This window comes from Prosopis cineraria, unplaced genomic scaffold, assembly GCF_029017545.1.
Source record: "Prosopis cineraria cultivar Desert tree isolate PC_DT_omini unplaced genomic scaffold, ASM2901754v1 PC3, whole genome shotgun sequence".
NCBI lineage: Eukaryota > Viridiplantae > Streptophyta > Magnoliopsida > Fabales > Fabaceae > Prosopis > Prosopis cineraria.
In genome coordinates this window covers 26,409,965-26,428,205 of record NW_026555334.1, presented here as the reverse complement: position 1 = coordinate 26,428,205, position 18,241 = coordinate 26,409,965, and the positions used below count along the sequence as shown (strand labels likewise).

At 31.4% G+C, this 18,241-nt stretch overlaps 1 protein-coding gene across 3 annotated transcripts; it reads left to right on the top strand.

Moving 5' to 3' along the window:
• The first annotated feature begins 6,062 nt into the window (after positions 1 to 6,062).
• On the top strand, positions 6,063 to 17,740 carry LOC129305110 (uncharacterized). Of its 3 annotated transcripts, XM_054945038.1 has the most exons (3): positions 6,063 to 6,588; positions 8,462 to 8,512; positions 14,782 to 17,740. In XM_054945038.1, exon 3 carries the CDS (start codon positions 16,697 to 16,699, stop codon positions 17,528 to 17,530), a length of 834 nt encoding a protein of 277 aa, XP_054801013.1. In that variant the 5' UTR covers positions 6,063 to 6,588; positions 8,462 to 8,512; positions 14,782 to 16,696; the 3' UTR covers positions 17,531 to 17,740. The 3 variants fall into 3 exon arrangements, with proteins under 3 accessions (XP_054801013.1, XP_054801014.1, XP_054801015.1); XM_054945039.1 differs by lacking the exon at positions 8,462 to 8,512; XM_054945040.1 differs by lacking the exon at positions 6,063 to 6,588 and having other exon boundaries at positions 6,598 to 8,512.
• Positions 17,741 to 18,241: the final 501 nt, after the last annotated feature.

Below are 18,241 nucleotides of genomic sequence, written 5' to 3'. Positions count from 1 at the left end.
AAACATACTTCTTTATCTCCAACAGCTCACACCTTGTCTAGAAAGGAAAAATTAGTTTTCTGTGAATTCTTGCATGAAGTTAAAGTGCCAGAAGGATATTCTTCAAATGTAAGTAGCTTCGTATCCATGAAAGACCTCAAACTAGTAGGTCTCAAGACTTATGATTGTCATGTCATCATGGAAAATTTATTGTCAGTTGGTATACGATCCATTTTGCCAAAAAAGGTACGAGCCACGTTTACTAGATTTTGTTTCTTCTTTAAGACAATTTGTAGCAAGGTGATTGACCTGGAAAAATTACCAACACTAGAATATGAAATAGTTAAGATTTTAAGCAAGCTGGAAATGTATTTTTCACCTTCGTTCTTTGAATCATGGTTTATTTATCATTTCACTTAGTTACAGAGATAAAGTTGTGTGGCCCCGCTTATTTGAGATGGATGTACCTAGTAGAGCGTTACTTGAAAGTATTAAAAGGATATGTAAAAAAATTGAAGTCGGCCCGAGGGGTGTATTCTTGAGAGGTACATTATGAAAGAAGCAGTTGAATTATGTACTGGATGTCTCTCTAATGTGGATGCCATTGGGTTGCCAAAGTACACAAAAGACACCATAGGTGAACAGGGTGGAATCATTGGGAAGAAACTCATTAGCATAGACAAGACACAATGGGAGAAAATTCACTTGTATGTTTTACACAACACTGAGGAAGTTTAACCATATATCAACGAACACAAGGCAATAGTTAAGAGTCAAAATAAAGGTAAAAATGAAATATGGCTAGCAACATATCACAACCAACACTTTATATATTGGTTTAGAGCTCGTATCTCTGAGGAGTCTCACCCATCAGAAAGGTTGAGGTTTTTAGCTAGGGGTCTCGAATTTGAAGTATTTTCTTATACAGGTTATGTAATTAATGACTTTACATTTTATACAAAAAGCCAAGATGCTCGGAGCACTATGCAAAATAGTGGTGTAACACTTAAAGCTCAATTAATGTATGTCTGTAGTTTTAAAGAAAAGAATCCAATCTATGCAATGATGTCATATTTTGGGATTAGAGCACATTTGAAAATTGGATTATATCAAGTTTTACGAACCTGTCTTTTGTTGCACGTAGGTTGACAATAAAAACAGCTTTCGAATTGACGAGTTAGGTTTTATTCAAGTAGATCTTACTAAGGCGGCTCATAAAGATAAACCATTCATCACAAGCTCAACAAGTGTTTTATGTGTCAGATCCAGCGCATAAAAATTGGTCGATTTTTTTTAACAAATAAAATAGTGGGTAATGAGGAGGATGAAGATTTCAATGTTGAGGATGACCCTTTCATGGGAACATCACGGACATTTGATGTTTTAACTGGGGATAATGCCTTCTATATTAGAGAAGATCACGCAGAAGGGATTTGGATTGATGAGGGATATGTAGAACACACAAAAGAAAAAAACAAAAAAAAAGAAAAATAAATAAATTTTAACACTTGTAAGTTCTTTATTTAAATTTCCTTTTAATTGCTAAAAAATTATTTTTAGTTGTTAAATTTTTTTTATTGTTAAAAATTTACTTTTTTCTTTTTAGGTATATGACTAGCCCATCTGAGAACAGTGGTGATACTCTACCCACTGAAGACGAAGCATTCAAGGAGGTTAAACGGGGTAAAACTGTTATGAAAGCAATAATACGAGCTCGAGCAGCTGGTCGTAAATTACCTATAAATTAGAATGGTAGGGCTCAATTAGTTAAGTCTCCTCAGTTGGCCAGTTACATAGGGATCTTAGCTGGTCATTATGTTCCCTGTTGCATTGCAGACTAGGGAAAGAAAAATGACCCACAGCTTGAAGAAGCAAAAAATAATATATGGGAAGATTTGTGTATATCTTTTGACCTGGATGAGAGTCATAGGCATTATATCATGAGAAAAGTAGTGTATGCTCATATAAAGTTTCGAGCTACCCTCACAACATATCATCTAAAAGATGCAAATGAAGAATTCAATCCTCATCCTCCTAAAATGTATCCAGAGATCCAGCAAGAGCATTGGGATGAATTTATTACTCCTTTTCAATATAAAGCAGGAAGATAGAGCTATCCAGATATTGAATGTAGTTTGGTAAGTTTTAATTAATATCGTCTGTTGATATTACTTATATATATAAGGAAATATTTTTTTAATTATTCTAATATCTTCTTTAAATAGAGGGAAGAAATTGGACCTAATGCTCTAATTTCTCGAGCTCTTGTTTGAAAGACTGCTTGAGAAGATAAAGAAGGCAAATTACCTAATGAATGCACTCGAAAAGTCTGGGAGGATTGTATGAGTATTAATATTTTAGTGTATTACTTTATTTACATTATTTACTTAATAATTAGTTTACAATTTGTTCAACAGGAAGCATTATCATAATCAATATCACAAGATGATGTGGGGGAGCATGTGGATGTCCTTGGTAGGGCATTGGGAGCTCCAGAGGTCTCTAGTCGTGTTAGAGGAGTCGGATGGCATTTTTCAGGGCAGCTACTTTGGACGTCGGTCTAAAAGTTTTACTGAAGATGATTTTAATGCAAAGATGGTAGAAATGGAGGCGAGAATGGAAAAAAAAAATTTCAAGCTCAAATGGAAAAGAGAATTGAGCAAATGATTAGAGTTATAAATGTGTCACAAGGTAGCCCTAGTGATAAAGATAGTTACTCCTTCCTTACTAAAGAAGACTTTCCTAAGGTTATAATTTTTCTTTCTATTATCTTCTCTTTATTCACAAATTATGTTTCACATTTTTTTAAAATATTAATTTTTAATTTTTAGGGCGAGTTTCAATGTCAATTATGGTTAGAATTACTACATTGTCGTGTTGTGGCACTCGGATTTGTGTATAATGACAATAGTGTTACTATACACTCCAGATCGTTGCCTGCTAATCACTTAAAGGTGACTATAACTATTCTAATAGAAAATGATGCTGAGTTGCTAGTGCAAATAGAAGATGAGGATATATTCACAATTTTTGATGCCGTTAGAACTTATGTGGCTTGGCTTTCAAAGCTCATTAAGTTACAGGTATAATAATTGATAGTTCTTTAAAATTATTCATGTTTTCTTACGGCCTTACCAATCCATTTTACATCTTGTAGTCCTTAAAATTTAAAGAAGTTATAAAGAAGCCAATCAAAGTAAAGGGAAAGCCATCAAAAGGATCTACCTCTGTGACTAAGGCAGGGAAGACCAGTACGGAATCTACTCAGTTGAAATATCCTCATCAAAATGCACTTGAAGTAATTATACGGATAACATTTAAAAATGAGATCCGTGAAGTAGAATTTAAAAAGGAGATTTATGGTGAAATAATTAGCGAAAATTAGCAGCTGAAAATATTAACGAGATTCTGACCAAAGATTGGCTACAAACCACACAAATTAGTTTATACATTAGGTACTTTCTCAATTTTATTACTTATTGTGGTATTTATTTAATTTTAGTTGTGAATGATTCTATTTGTTTTCATTTTAGGTACTTATATCATACTTTTGTGGTGCCGGGCTCATTGATAACAAAATTTTCATTTATTAGCCCGCACAACACTAGTACCTATAGTGTTGAGTACCATTCTCAAAAGATTACTGATGCATTCAAAGCCAAAGGCAAACGAAACATGTTATTTTTAGCCCCTCACAATTCAGGGTAAATTGTTATTATTGTTTATTTTTAACTTTAGTTGATATTTTAGTTAATGAAATATTTTATTTTTTCAGGCAACATTGGTGCTTGTTTGTATCAATCCATTCGTCCCTGTGATTTATTATCTTGATTTATTAAGAGATAGTGACTTTAAGAACTACAAATCTATGAGGATATTATTTAATTGGTAAGTTTTTAGTTCTATATTCTTTATATATGTTTATCATAACAATTAATTTTTACTTGGTATGCTTAATCATTATATAATAGGGCTGTAGCACGTTATCGAGGAGGTAAAGGTCTCCCTCCAAACACCAAAAGACCTGATCCTGTTGAGTTTTATTCATGAAAAAGAATAAAGGTTTGTATTATTTTCTTAATAAAAAAAGTTGGTATATATCTAAATGATTGTTTGATTGATATTTTATGTTTGTTATTCTCAATATGTTATTCTGGATTGATGTAGAATTTTTGAAAAATTCTGAAACTTCCAAGTTATAGGGGAGACTTTGCCGGATTTTTGACAGCAAATACTTATATCATATATATAACTTCATCACTGAAGTATTTTAAATTAAGTTAGAATTTATTTCTACCATATAAATGACATCTTTTATTGTTTTATAGGTACCTACACAATTACAAGGTTGGGAGTGTGGATACTATGTTATGAAGTTTATGAGAGAAGTAATCACACAATAAGTGTTGATCATTCCTGAAAATGTAAGTTAAAAGCTTTGAAATTAAGTAATATAATGTTAATTACTTATATATTACTTTTATATCTTGTGTAGTATTTTGTTGGAGCAAGATATTCGCATTTTACTATGAAGCAAATAGAAGATTTAGTTGAAGAATGGTTAAAATATATTATTGATTGTTTGTGATAGGAAGTTAGATTTCAATGTTAAAAAAATGACAATAGTTTCATTTGTTAGGCTTGTTAGAAATTAAACTAGGTTAGTTAGAAAATTGAAATTGTTGTATCAGTTTTAAATTTTTTTCTTGTATATAAATTTTTATGTTGATATTATTTTTAAATTAGTTTTTGATATTATGAATTGCCATTGTTAAAGATATTTAAAAGGAAAAATTTAAAAAATTTAATTTTAAAAAATAAATATAATATACGAGAGCGCTCATTTAAAGAGCGCTCTTGTAAAGTAACTTACGGGAGCACTCTTTAAAAGAGCACTCTGGTAAGTTGTCAGCATACGGGAGCGTTCCTATAAAGAGTGTTCATGTATAGGGGCATACAAGAGCGCTCTTCTAAAGAGCGCTCCGGTAAGGTGTTAGCATACGGGAGTGCTCCTATAGAGAGCACTCCCGTATGCATCATACAGGAGCGCTCTTATATAGAGCGCTCCTGTACATGACATGTGCTTTTAGAAATTGCAGCACTCTTACGGAAGCGCTTTTCTAAAAGCGCTCCTATATAGGGTACTTACAAGAGCGCTTTTTTAAGCGCTCCTGTACATTTCGGAGCGCTCGATATGTGAGCGCTTCAAAAGCGCTCCCTAAGTAAAAAAAAAAAAAGTACTCCTGTAAACTTATTTTGTAGTAGTGAAAGGAGTGCATAAAGGAAGTAAGATTTATTGGAGCAACGATGAAGCTTCCCCTTAACCTTCTCTTTCCGCTAGAAGATGCACCTTTTTTAAAGTAGTATGTTCCATGATGTCAACATAAGTCTTCTTCCTATCTTTGAGTATTTGATTTTCAAATCATCTAGAATCCTAGAGATGAGAGATCTATACAGTAGAGATATCCTAGCCCTTTTATGATCCAGAGAGACTAAAAATTTCATCTTCTCAAAGATAATTGCAACTATATTGATCTTTATCCCCTTAATCATGGCAGTCATATAGATATAGTATTCCTAATTCAAAGCATTGAATCTAATTTGCTTCCCCAAGATGACTCAAGTTAAGATATGATTAAGAATCTTGTGGAGCATAGGCATAATAGCTGGCTTGGTCATAGGTGGATCAATTGGCTCCTAGTTAGGTGCTAAAGTCTTTTGCGTTATTGGCTTGGTGAAGTTGATGTTAGATAATATGAAAATTAACCCATCAGTAGGCAAATCCAATATCTTGATTAGTATAGTGACCCAGAATTTAATTGATATTAAAGTTTATAAAAAGGTATTTCAAATGTATTTATATCAATTTTGTAACAAATGTGATAAGGTGGTGCTAGCGTTATGGCAACTTGCTTGGTGGCTGCCCATTTGTTGTAGGTTCGAATCCTCAAGGGAGAGTTAGGTTTTATTTTTGTCTTAACTTATGTGAAATTACAAAAATGCCCTCTACTTAACCATCAGATATTTTCCTTCCCTCTTCTTTTCCAATCAGTCTCACATTTATCTAAGGGAGAGGCAGAGAATATATTTCGAGAAGCTTTAAGTCTAGTTCACCATCTTCCTCTGTCTGCTGTCATCAATATCGAAGTGGGTGTGCCGGTGGTTGCTGTTTGTTCCCTCTGTCCAACGTCGATCCTCATCTTCCCTTTGTCCACCGCGTCTCCTCATCTGGTCTTCATCTGCTGTGATAGTTGATGTAAGATCTCCTTCAAACAGCAACGTTGCCCTGTTCTTGGGTGGTCTGGTGACGTCGCTGTTTTGGTGGCCATGGGATGCTCCACTCTTTCCTTTTCTTCTTATGCTTCGTGTGATTTCTTCTCCTTCCTGCTCGCTCTCCATCTTTGTCTGTCTTCCTTCAGCGTTCACGTTTGGGTTATGGATGGGTGAGGAGCACAGTTGTCGGAGCTATTGGCAGTGCCATCGCTAGCTTCGACTGGTGCTGTTGATCCAGTTTCTTTCGTTTATTGCGTGCTGCATCAGTTTTGCCTCTCCCCTGCTCAACCATCTAAATCATCTCCTTCTCATTGCTCTATGCCATGGAGATCTAAGGTCAAGCACTTCAAATCTTTCTCATTTCTTTTTCTTTTTCTTGTGTCAAATCTCTATTTATGATTAGTACTGGTAATAGTTTTTGATTCCCTTTTCTTGTTCAGTTGTTGGCTGTACCGTTGAAGATGATTTAAGTTTATTTTCTTGAGTTAAATTCATTTCTTTATATTAGAGGAATGGAGATTAGGAGATTGATTGATTAAAATTACTTATTGTAAAATTTTGGAGGTTGGAAAGGAAGAAGGAGTAGTTTGGTTTAGAAAAAAAAAATTCGCACATAAAGGTGCCTGACAAAATGATTGTTAGTAAAGTGAAATTGAAGAGGATGAGATTAGTATTAGCTATATAATTAATGCCCATGAGTATTGGATGAAATTCCTACTAGGAGAACTTTGTTGATTCTTCATTTTTTGAAAATTTCATTGATCCTGAATTTTTATAGGGATGTTGTCATTATGACATTAATAATGTGATTATTTGAATTCTTGAAAATGGATAGTTTGTTGAAATATATATATATATATATATATATTTAATTGGATGCTAGAGTTTTTATGAATGGATTGGAAATGATGTATATTTGGTGGTTTGATAAAATGTTAATGATGAAAAAAAAATTTGTGTAAAGCTTCAGTTCTAAAGTTTGAAATTTACTAGAGTTTAATTTTGTTAAGGATGATGTTAAAAAGGAACTATTGTATTGTTTGAAGGTTTAATAAAAATCTTAATATGATATATAAGGTATTTGGAAAATGAGTTTGATTGAAGCTGCAAGAGGTGAAATTTTATCTCTTGAGAATTTCAGGTAAGTAAATAGCGTTCCAACTAATTTTTTTTAATCAAAATTTCATTTACTAAAATATTATATTTTTCTAAAAATCATTTTATAGCATTAATGCGATTATTGCATATTTGTTGATTAACATTACTTTATTTTGAGAAATTAGCTTTACCAAATTTGAAATATTATTTGATCAATTAAATCAAGTTTGAACTTTGATTGAGAGATTTTTATTCTATTAAATATTGGATAGATATAGAGAATGATTCATGTGAATTCGAAGTTGAAAATTTTTTTTATTCAATAAATGCAAGCATGAGCATTGGATATGAAATTTGATTCTGGCAAGTTCTAAAACTTAAAAGTATTCATGCGAGTTTGATTTTGAGAATGAGAACTGTATTTTGAAAGTGATGATTTTCTCGCATGTCTGAAAATAATTTTAAAAAGAGACTTTATATAGAACACTGGTTGCTAATGGCAGTTCCGTTAGCCCTTGGCGCGTCATGGTACACCTAGCTAGCATGGTGCTTATAGGAGGTGCTAACCCCGTGCGATGGCCAACGCATGTGGAATGGAAGGATGGTTATTCATGGGCTTTGTACCCGTGTTTGTTTTGTGGCTTCAAGCTGCGTTTGGTTAGAATTATCTTCGTGGACTGTGTGTCCATGTTTGTTTCATGGCTTCGGCTACGTTTGGTTACATATGTCCATGTTTGTTTTCGTGGCATAAGCCACGTTTGGTTAGTTACCCTCATGGACTGTGTGTCCATGTTTGTAAATTATTCTGATAAGTCTCAATAATTATGAACTTAATCATTTGATGATTTCATATTCTATTGGTTTTTAGTTAGTAATTTGTTTACAAATATTTATTTCATTTATGTGCTTTCTTAAAGTCAAGTGAAATTATCATTTACTATGATAGTTTAATGATTTGAGATTTTATTTAAAATTTTATAGAGCCATTTTATTATGAAGTTTATTAAATTTTTATAGAAATTGTTGTCTCTTTAACTTACATAACTATTCCAAACTTTTCATTTTATTTATTGTTGGGACGTTATTCACTAAAAAATTATTTTTGTCTCAGATGCCTTAGTTGACGTTGATCTTGCTATCAACCTTGAGCATTTATAGACAGGTGAAGGATTGATTGAAATTTTTATTTTGATGTAATTATTAATGTTTATATATCTTAGTTTTATTTTATTTTTGAAAAGTACAATTAGGTGCTCCACATAAGCTATAATCAGGACTTTTATTTTTATAGATATACTGTCTGTCGACTGGAAGGAGCTAAGCTCCTCGTTTATTTGACTTTTTGACTGCGTCAATGTATTGTAAAAATTTTGGGGAGATCACATTTATAGGGGGAGGTTCTGTCAAAATTTTTACGAACACGTTGAAAATTGGTTATAATTATTAGTGTCAAAAGTGTTATAATTTCAAAATAAATCTGATTTCATTTAAGAAATAGAATGAACTTATGATTTAAGGCTTAGAAGGAGGTGTGAAATGGTTCATCTCTCGTGCCAGTCACTCTCCAAGTTTTAGGGCGTGACAATTAGATAGCCCTCCATAAACATGATCGAGTGAGCTAATCAAGAGGTTAATTGGTTGTTTTAGATGAGGAGATTTAGTCGAGAGGTTGAGTTCATAAAGCTTTTGAGAGGAATTTGGAAAGACTAAGAGATCTAAAAAGATTTGTCAGGTGCAAAGTGTTTATGGTTACCTCATAATAGGTGAGAGTAGGAGAAAATGAATTGAGAATATAAGTAAATAGCTTATTTTGAATAAGTTACCTTTTAATCCAATTTAACCAACTAGTCGTCAAGGAATTTAAGAGACAGATTTTAAAATTTTAACTCCAAATAGTAGTAGTAGTAGTACCAGCAGCAGCAACAACAACAGTAGTAGTGAAGTATTAATGGTAGTGGTAGTGATGGTAGTGGTAGTAGTTGTGGTGGTGGTGGTAATAGTGGTACTCATAGTAGTAGTAGTAGGAGCAACAGCAACAGGAGTGGTGGTGGTGGTAATAGTCGTACTAGGTGGTGGTGGTGGTCAAAATAGTAGTAGAAGTAGTTGTAGCAATAGCAGCAACACAGCAGTGGCAAGAGTAGCACTACTAGTAGCAATAGCAGTAATAGTAATAGTAGCAGTAGTAGCAATAGCAGTAGCAACAGTAGTAGCAGCAGCAGTAGCATTAGCAGTAGCAGCAGTAACAGGAGTATTAAAAGCAACAGCGATAGTAGCACTAGTAGTAGTAGTAGTAGGAGGAGCAGTAACAACAGTAGCAGTAGGAGGAGCACCAGTAGTAGTAGGAGGAGGAGCAATGGAGCAGCAGCAGTAGAAATAAGAGTAGTATTTGGAGCAGAAGTAGTAGCAGTAAGAGTAGTAGTAGGAGCAGTAGTAGCAGCAACAATAGTACCAACAGCAGCAATAGTCATAGTAGTAGTAGCAGTAGCAGCAGTAACAATAGCAAGAGTAGGAGTAGCAGCAGGAGCAAGAACAGTAGGAGCAATGGTAGTGGTAGTGATAGTGGTAGTAATGGTGGTGGTAGTAGTAGTGGTGGTGGTAGTTTGCAAAGTAGCTTGCCTCCTTCCAAATAACTTATTCCAAAGTAGGAGCCTTTATTTTAGAATAGTATTTTAGAATAGCTATGTCTTGTTTGAAGGTGAATGAGCTATTTCCCAATAGTTTCCTCATGAGCTTTTCTTTAACGTCCTTCCTTATTATGGAATAATTCCTTTACTCTGCAATAATCTCCACTATTCCTGAATATGTTGTTTATTTCAAAATAAGCACTTTTAAGCTTACAGACACTTATAAAACAAGTTAATTATGATATAAACTTGTTATTCTGAAATATACTGATGGAGTCTTGAAAAAACAACTTAAAACACTTTGAAGCTTAAGTTAAATTTTTATTGAAATTGAAAAGCATAATCTCAAGTTGAGTTAGAAATATTTACAGTTTATTAGGATTTAATAAATCTAATTCTCTCCTTATATATATGAATTGCTTAATTGCCAATGGTTTGGTGAAAATGTCTACTAGTTGAAATTCTATAGGGATGAGCTCCACCATCACATCTTTCTTTTATATATAATCTATGGTAAAGTAATGTCTGATATTGATATGCTTTTGTTCTTGAATATTGTACTAGATTCTTTCTCAAGCATATTGTACTTGTGCTGTCACAGTTGATTGAAAAATTCTTTGAGTTTTATCCCAAAGCCTTTAATTTGCTGCTTCATCCAAAGGATTTGAGAACAACATAACCTAGCAGCAATGTACTCTGACTTGTAGTGAGATATAAGAGTGACCCGATCATTCCTCTATATGATTTATAGTCATACTCTATTCATGTTGCATCATCATCTATTTTGATAGAGGAACTCATGTGAGCCTTTATTCCATTTACTTAATCCATTCCAAACCTCTTAAGCATCTCCCTCTAACATTTGGTTTGACAAATAAAGATTCCTTCTTTTCTTTGTTTGATTTGTAAACCTAAGAAGAAATTCAGCTCTCTCATCATTGACATTTCAAGTTCTCCCTACAATGACTCAAAAATTCCTTACACAAAGAATGGTCAATAGCATCAAATATTATATCATCTATATAGATTTCAACAATGAGTAGATGATCTATTTTTTTTCTTAATGAACAAAGTAGTGTCAACTTTTTCTTAATACACAAAGTTTGTCTTAATACATATATAGGTCAATTTGTTGAAGAATTTTGTGCAACTAACATTTATTAGGAATAAAGATGCAAATCATAGAAATTCTTAACCAATAATTTTAATGATATAACTTATTTTTATTGGTTCGAATTAATGAATTTTTTGTGTGCCAAAAGTAACAATTTTATTAATAGAAATCTCAATTATAACAAAACAAGACTCATCGAACCCCAAACAAAAGAAAAATCGAAAGACCCGAAAGAATTATTGGCATTTCCCTGCAAATCAAGAGGCTATATTTGATGTATTAGACCTCAAAAGTCAAAATCAGACTCTAAGCTAGTAAACCTCCGCGGATCTTGGGTCAAAATAATATATCTATATATATAACAGTAGAATAACAAATATAGCTACAATGATGATAAATGCCTATTTTTTCCTTTCCTATAATTTTTTGCTGCCACGTGAGATTTAGTTTTTAATTTTCTTTTAAGTTTTTTATTAAATTTTTTTATAATATAACTTTTCTTTCATGACCTCAAAATCTCAAATATAATTTTCTATTTTATTTAAAATTTAAAATTTTAATTTAAAAAATCTTAAATATATCTAGATAAATAATACTTATTCCTATTTAAATTATTATTTTAAAAATTAATAAAAATTATTTTCCTTTATCTTCGATATTCTTTTCTATGATCTTAAATATAACTTCCCAAATACTATCATTTTGTGAATAATAATTTAAATAATTTTCTTGAAAAATTAAATCATTTAAATAGACAAATTAAAATTAAATTAAATAATAAATTAAAACTTTTATACCAATGTTCTTATAATCATGTGAATTAATAAAATATTTACATTAAATTCTATTTATATTTTTAATTAACTGAATTCTCATTTATAATTTAATTAAATATATATGATTTATGAATTAAGAAATTATTGGATAACTATATATTTTTTATATATAAAAATTAGAATTGCAATCAATATGATGATGTCACATGTTCTTCATGCCTAGATTATTTAATTTAATTTATTCATAATTTTAAATTTTTTAAAAGTAAAACTATAAGCAGTATAATGATGCCACATAATATTCATAATTTTAAATATTCAAATTTAAAATTACAAAATGACCCCACTCCAGTTCTAACTTTCCATTATACACTGCAAGTCTAGCCTTCATTTAAAAAAAATTTGTTATTATAATAATTACAATATATCTAAAACGAACCAAACCACTTCCTCTTATATTTTATTTCTCTCTCCCCTTTATTTCGATTTACTATAATCTTTTACTTTTTATAATATAAATATATATAGTCTTTTCTCCCATGATGTCTACCATTATCATAACTTCCACATTAACATTGATTTTTTTATAAATATTTTATTGAAATATCTCTAAAAATTATAGAAACTACTTTCCTTTATCCCTTATTTTCTCTCCCGCTATTTTAACTCCTTTATTTTATTTTATTTATAATATTTTTTATTATCTTTCCTATTATTATAACTTCATATTCTTTTATTTTAAATTTTAAATTTTAATTTTTAAAATATTGAAAACCTTCACATATTGTTTTATCTCTAATTTTTTCCCCCATGATATCTCACATTATCAATATAACATCCTATCATTTTATTTTAAATTTTAAAATTTTAAAAAACTTTCACGAATTATAAACTCTCTACTCATGTTAACAAAAAATCGTATTGTTTCGATATATTTCTCTACTCACTGCCTCCTTGAATCCCATGCTTGTAGTCTTCTCCTTCTCCTTTTAAGCATTCAATATAACGTAAGCATAAAATATCCACTGCCAGCAAGGTCTAATATGTGAAGTCATTGTCACCTCATCCCCTCCTTGGCTCCTTAGGTCATTAATTCATTTTCTTCATTCTCTAGAAAAAAAGTTTGATTCATATCTTTTCATATAATTTTCTATATCTTTCTCACATCTAATCTAATGAGGCTGTGTTGGGGCTCTGACGCATTAATTTTGTTCTCTACTTGGCCACTTTGAGATCAAGCATGGCCGTATGAATTTTCTATAAAATAAATGTCTTATATATTTTTTTGACCATTCATTGATAGATATGGTTATATGATCCAAGCTTTTATATTGTTTTGTTTACTTGGAAACTAACAAAGGTTCAAATGTAAAGGAGAGGTAAGCTACAACAATTGGTGCACAAAATTACTACTTTTCATTAAATTGGAAGTGTTTTGGGCACAACTAATGGCATCATGTTTCTAATTTAAGCTCGGGGAATGATAGCCTGTTAAGAGAGTTCACCTCTTTTTTTCTGTGATTTTATTATTTGCGATTAATCATGCTTCTTAGTTTCCTCCTTCTATAATTCATCCTTCATACTAATTATCTTATAAAGGACTTGATATTATTTTATATTATTCCTTTTAAGAGACGATATAATTTTCAAAATTTTGTTTTATATAATTGAATGCTACTTAAGGGTGTATTTAGCATGGTTTTTAAATTCCAATGCACTAACTTTGGGTTATTCTTATAGTTCTTCTCTTGAGCTTTGGTCTAAAGTGTTTTGGTTTGATTTTAGAGTTAGATCACATTTATGCAATTATGATATTTATAATTTCCCTTCATTATGTTACATAAAATATGATGCCATATCAACATAATTTTGCTTACACACTTGGTTGTTGAAGCTGTTGAAGTTGAGTTTATTTCAAAAAGGAAAAGTAAAATGAAGGTTTATTTTCTTGGAAGAATTTTCATTGATGTTATTGGGGAGGTGATGAATATTTTTTACTACATATACTCAAATATTGTCTTTATTCTAAAAAAAATTTGCATATAATTATATAGAATATTCATATAATTTATCATTTTATAAAATTTACAATTTCAATGTGCCACATCAAATTTTTTATTTTATTTTCTCAAATATTACAATGTTAAAATCATAATTCCTGATATGATTTCCACAACTATCAGACTCTCACTTCTTCCAATATTTTTTTTCTCACTCGATATATTTTTAAAATGATTTATAGATTTGTCATAATTCATACTATTTCCTCATTCCTCTCCCATTATTTCACAGACCCTCCCATCACTGTAAATTCCCATCATACTACTCTTATTTTTAATTTTAAAAACTGAGTGATCATGGCGTAAGATAAATAATTTATGATAAGAATAAAAATATTAAATAATATTCTGTTATAAAAAGAATTTAATAACATTTTAAATCTAAATTGTACTTTAGTGGAGAAAATTGTGTACATAATCTTCACCTTGAATCTTAATTATAAAATTAATTTTAATTCTTAATTCTAATTTGATTGTGCAATGTGTATATATTATTTATAATTTAAATTTATTTTTATAAAACATATTTAAATATGTTTTATAAAAACGAAATATGATGTTTCATTTTACCTTTGTAAAATTGTTTTAAATATGGCGATTCAAGGAGAATGAGTTAATTTAAATATGCTTTATAAAATTTGGTTTAGCTTTTAAATTCATTCAATGTGACGTTCTATGAAAATTTTTAAATAATTATTACATTTAACTCATTATTATTAATGAAAAAAAATTAAACACCAATTACTTTAATTTAAAAGTGATTTTCTTACAATAATGTAATTTTATAATTTAACTTATACTCCCTCCGTTTAAAAATATAAGATATTTTTAACCAAATCTCACCCCAATTAAAGTAGCCTGATGGACCCCATGGCATGGGTGACATAGCATTAATGGCAACGAAGCTTGAGAATGGTAATCATGAGCATGGTGACATAGAAGGAGCCCAATACTTCCAATCCAACGTACCTAAAGACCCATTACAACATATTGGAGGTCCAATGACAAGAGTCCGAACTAAAGCCATGAAGCAAGCCTTATTCAGTCTTGTGCAAGAAGTTCAAGAGCTTAGAGAGCATTGGAGCACTCCTCTCAAGCCCAAAGGAGAGTATCTATACGTGTATAATGTATTTAAGATCCAAACTCATGAAAAGTCAAGCCCAAGAGATGCAGACCTTAGCCCAATGCAAGGAAGACTACAAGTTGAGCCTCTTGCAAGCAAGGAGGCATGAAACCCTAGTGAAGAAGTCAAAGGTGGCGTAATTTTAAATCCTTTATGATCCCTTGATTGTCTCCTAACTTATTTCCTATTTTAATGATCCTTTGATTTGATTTTCTATTTTGAATCTAGTCAAAAGTTAGAATTAATTATAGTATTAATTTCTAAATTTTATATTCCCATAATTTTAGGATTACATCTCCTAAATTATGTGGCTGAATATTCTATCATTATTTTATATTATTTCTCCTTTTAGTATTAGGAAATTAGGGTTTTAATTTTAGGAAATATTCTTTTCTACGAGTCTATATAAATTAGGCATGCTCTCTATTGTAAACAACACAAAAGTTGAATGAAATTATTCATTTTAGAGTTTATAACTCTTGTGAGCCTTAGTGCTTTATGGTGGCTTCCCGTGTGAGAAACAGACGTGATCAAGAGTGTGATCAACTCTTGTGGTGTTTTCGCAGGTTGAGGTTCTTAGAGGCAGGTGCTCTAGAGGATCTTCTAATTGATCATTATCCTATTATTTACTTCATATCTTTCTTTATTTCCATCATAAATTTCATCCTTTTCTTTTTGTTCTTGTGTTTTTGTTGTTTCAGGGTTCTATCCCTAAACTGGCATGATTCTGCTTCCGCGTCCCCTATCAAATTAGTATCAGAGCTTTGGTTGCTAGTTTTGGTTTAAATTCTTGTCCTCCTTTCTTCTTTTTCATCTTGAGTTATTTCTTTTTGTGATTATCTCTTATCTACCCCATCTACTTCTATCTTTTGGTTTTTTTCTTCTTCATCTTTGTGACTTTTTATCTTATGTGAGTTTTCATTTTATTAGCCTTCTCAAAAAAAGAGAAAAAAAATATCTAGAAATTCGTGCAAAAAAAAGGCAAAAAAAAGTGTTAGTGTGTTGAGAAAAAAAAAAAGAGAGAAAAAAATCCGAAAATTCAAAAAAAAATTAACAAAAAAAATATTGCTGTGAGTTATAACTGTAGAAAAAAGCTATTCTTGAACTTCAAGTCACCAAGAGGTTTCCTAAAGAGAAAAGTCAACTTGGTGATAAGAAAGTCTTATACGTTGATCACTTTCTTATTTTTAATTTTTGGTAGCACTTTTCAAATTCTCTACTCTCTTATTTGCTATTTGTGCTACTCTCTTATGTTATTTAGTTTTCTATTTTTGTCTTTGAGTATTTGACTCTTTGACTTTTATTTCGTTCTTTCTTATTTTTGTTGTCACATGTGGTTTTTCCTTTCACAAGCTTAATTTCTATTTGTTTCAAAATTACAAAAAAAAAATCCTCTTTTCATCTTGTGCTTGTTTTCTAGTTTCTTAATTTAGAAGATATTCACTTGATTGTTTCTTAGTTTCTTAATTTGTGTTTGGTTTCACCATTGGATTCTATCCACAAGCTTTGTGAGTGATAAAAGGCAAGTATGTTTTTCATCATTAAAAAAAAAGAGCCATTAATTTTTTTTTTGTAAAACACGAGTGACTTTATTTATCTTGAGAGTAAACACGTGAGTTTGCGTGTGTGAGGACCTATTTTTATCTTATATGGTTTCTAGTGCTTCTGTGAACATGAGTAATAAGAATGAATCCCCTAGTATTGATATGAACTCTGTTTTAGAACTTATCAAAACACAGTTACAGCAGTTTTGCTTGGAACTTGATCATAGGTTCCATAAAGAGGATAAAGATGAGCCGGAGACTTCTTCTTCTAAAGAAAAGAAGCATAAGATCCCCAGCGATAATGAGGAGTATGAAGAACCCCCTTCTCCTAAGGGAAAGAAATCCTTAAAGCGTGGTGTTAACTTATCGAACCAAAAAGTAAAGTATCCTTCATTCAAAAGTAGCAACAATCCAGAAAAATACCTTGATTGGGAAATGAAGATAGACCAAATCTTCATGACTCTTGATTTGTCTGAGTTAAGGAAGGTAAAAACTACTTCTTTAAATTTCACTGACTATACTATTTATTGGTGGCAAGATTTGCAGTACAAAAGAAGCCAACTTGCGAAAAAACCCATTAAAACATGGGAGAAGCTTAAAAGGTACTTGAGAAAGGTTTATGTCCCTAGCTACTACTACACAGAGCTGAATAGAAAATTGAGAATGTTTTCTCAAGGATCTATGATAGTAGAGGAGTATGTGCACGAGTTGAATATCTTGAAGTTTTGTGCAAACATTCAAGAAAATGAATGTGAAGCAATGTCAAGAATTATGGATGGTTTGAGGCTAGAGTTGAGAGATAAGCTTGACTTGTACACTTTTGTGGACAAGGAAGAGCTCATACACAAGGCTATAAAGTTGGAGCAGAGAAATAAGAACAAACGTTCCAAATCCTCTTGGAAAGACTCCAAGACAACTTCCAAATGGAAGGATTCCTAAGCCAAAGATACATCCTAAGCCAAGGAAGAAATAAAGACCAACTATGAGGGTAAAACTTCTAAACCTAAACCTTCTTCTTATTTATCTAACACTTCTCCTATTAAGTGTTTCAAATGTCATGGTGTGGGTCACATGGCGAGAGATTGTAACAATAAAAGGGTTATGACCTTGAGAGATGATGGTGGCTATGATAGTGTGCATGAAAGTGATAAAGATGATGCTGATAATGTTGATATGATTCTACCTCCCATGAATCAAATGATGAGCTTGAATGCAATGATGTAGTTGACTCTATCTTAGTGGCAAGAAGAGCTCTCAATATTCAACCAAAGGAGGATGATAAGCATGAGCAACGCGAGCATATTTTTCACACTAGATGCTTCATCAAAGAGAAAGTATGTAGCATGGTAATTGATGGTGGTAGTTGCACTAACGTCGCTAGCACTTTACTTGTAGATAAATTATCTTTACCTTTAATTCCACACCCTAAGCCCTACAAATTACAATGGTTGAATGATTTTATTGAAATTAGGGTTTCTAAGCAAGTGTTGATTACTTTCTCTGTTGGAGTTTATACTTGTGATTTATTATGTGATGTAGCCCCTATGCTTGCTGGACACTTGTTATTAGGTAGGCCTTGGTAGTTTGATAGTAAGGCTACTCATAATGGTTTTAGAAATTGTTACAAGGTGCCTTTTAAAGGCAAAACTA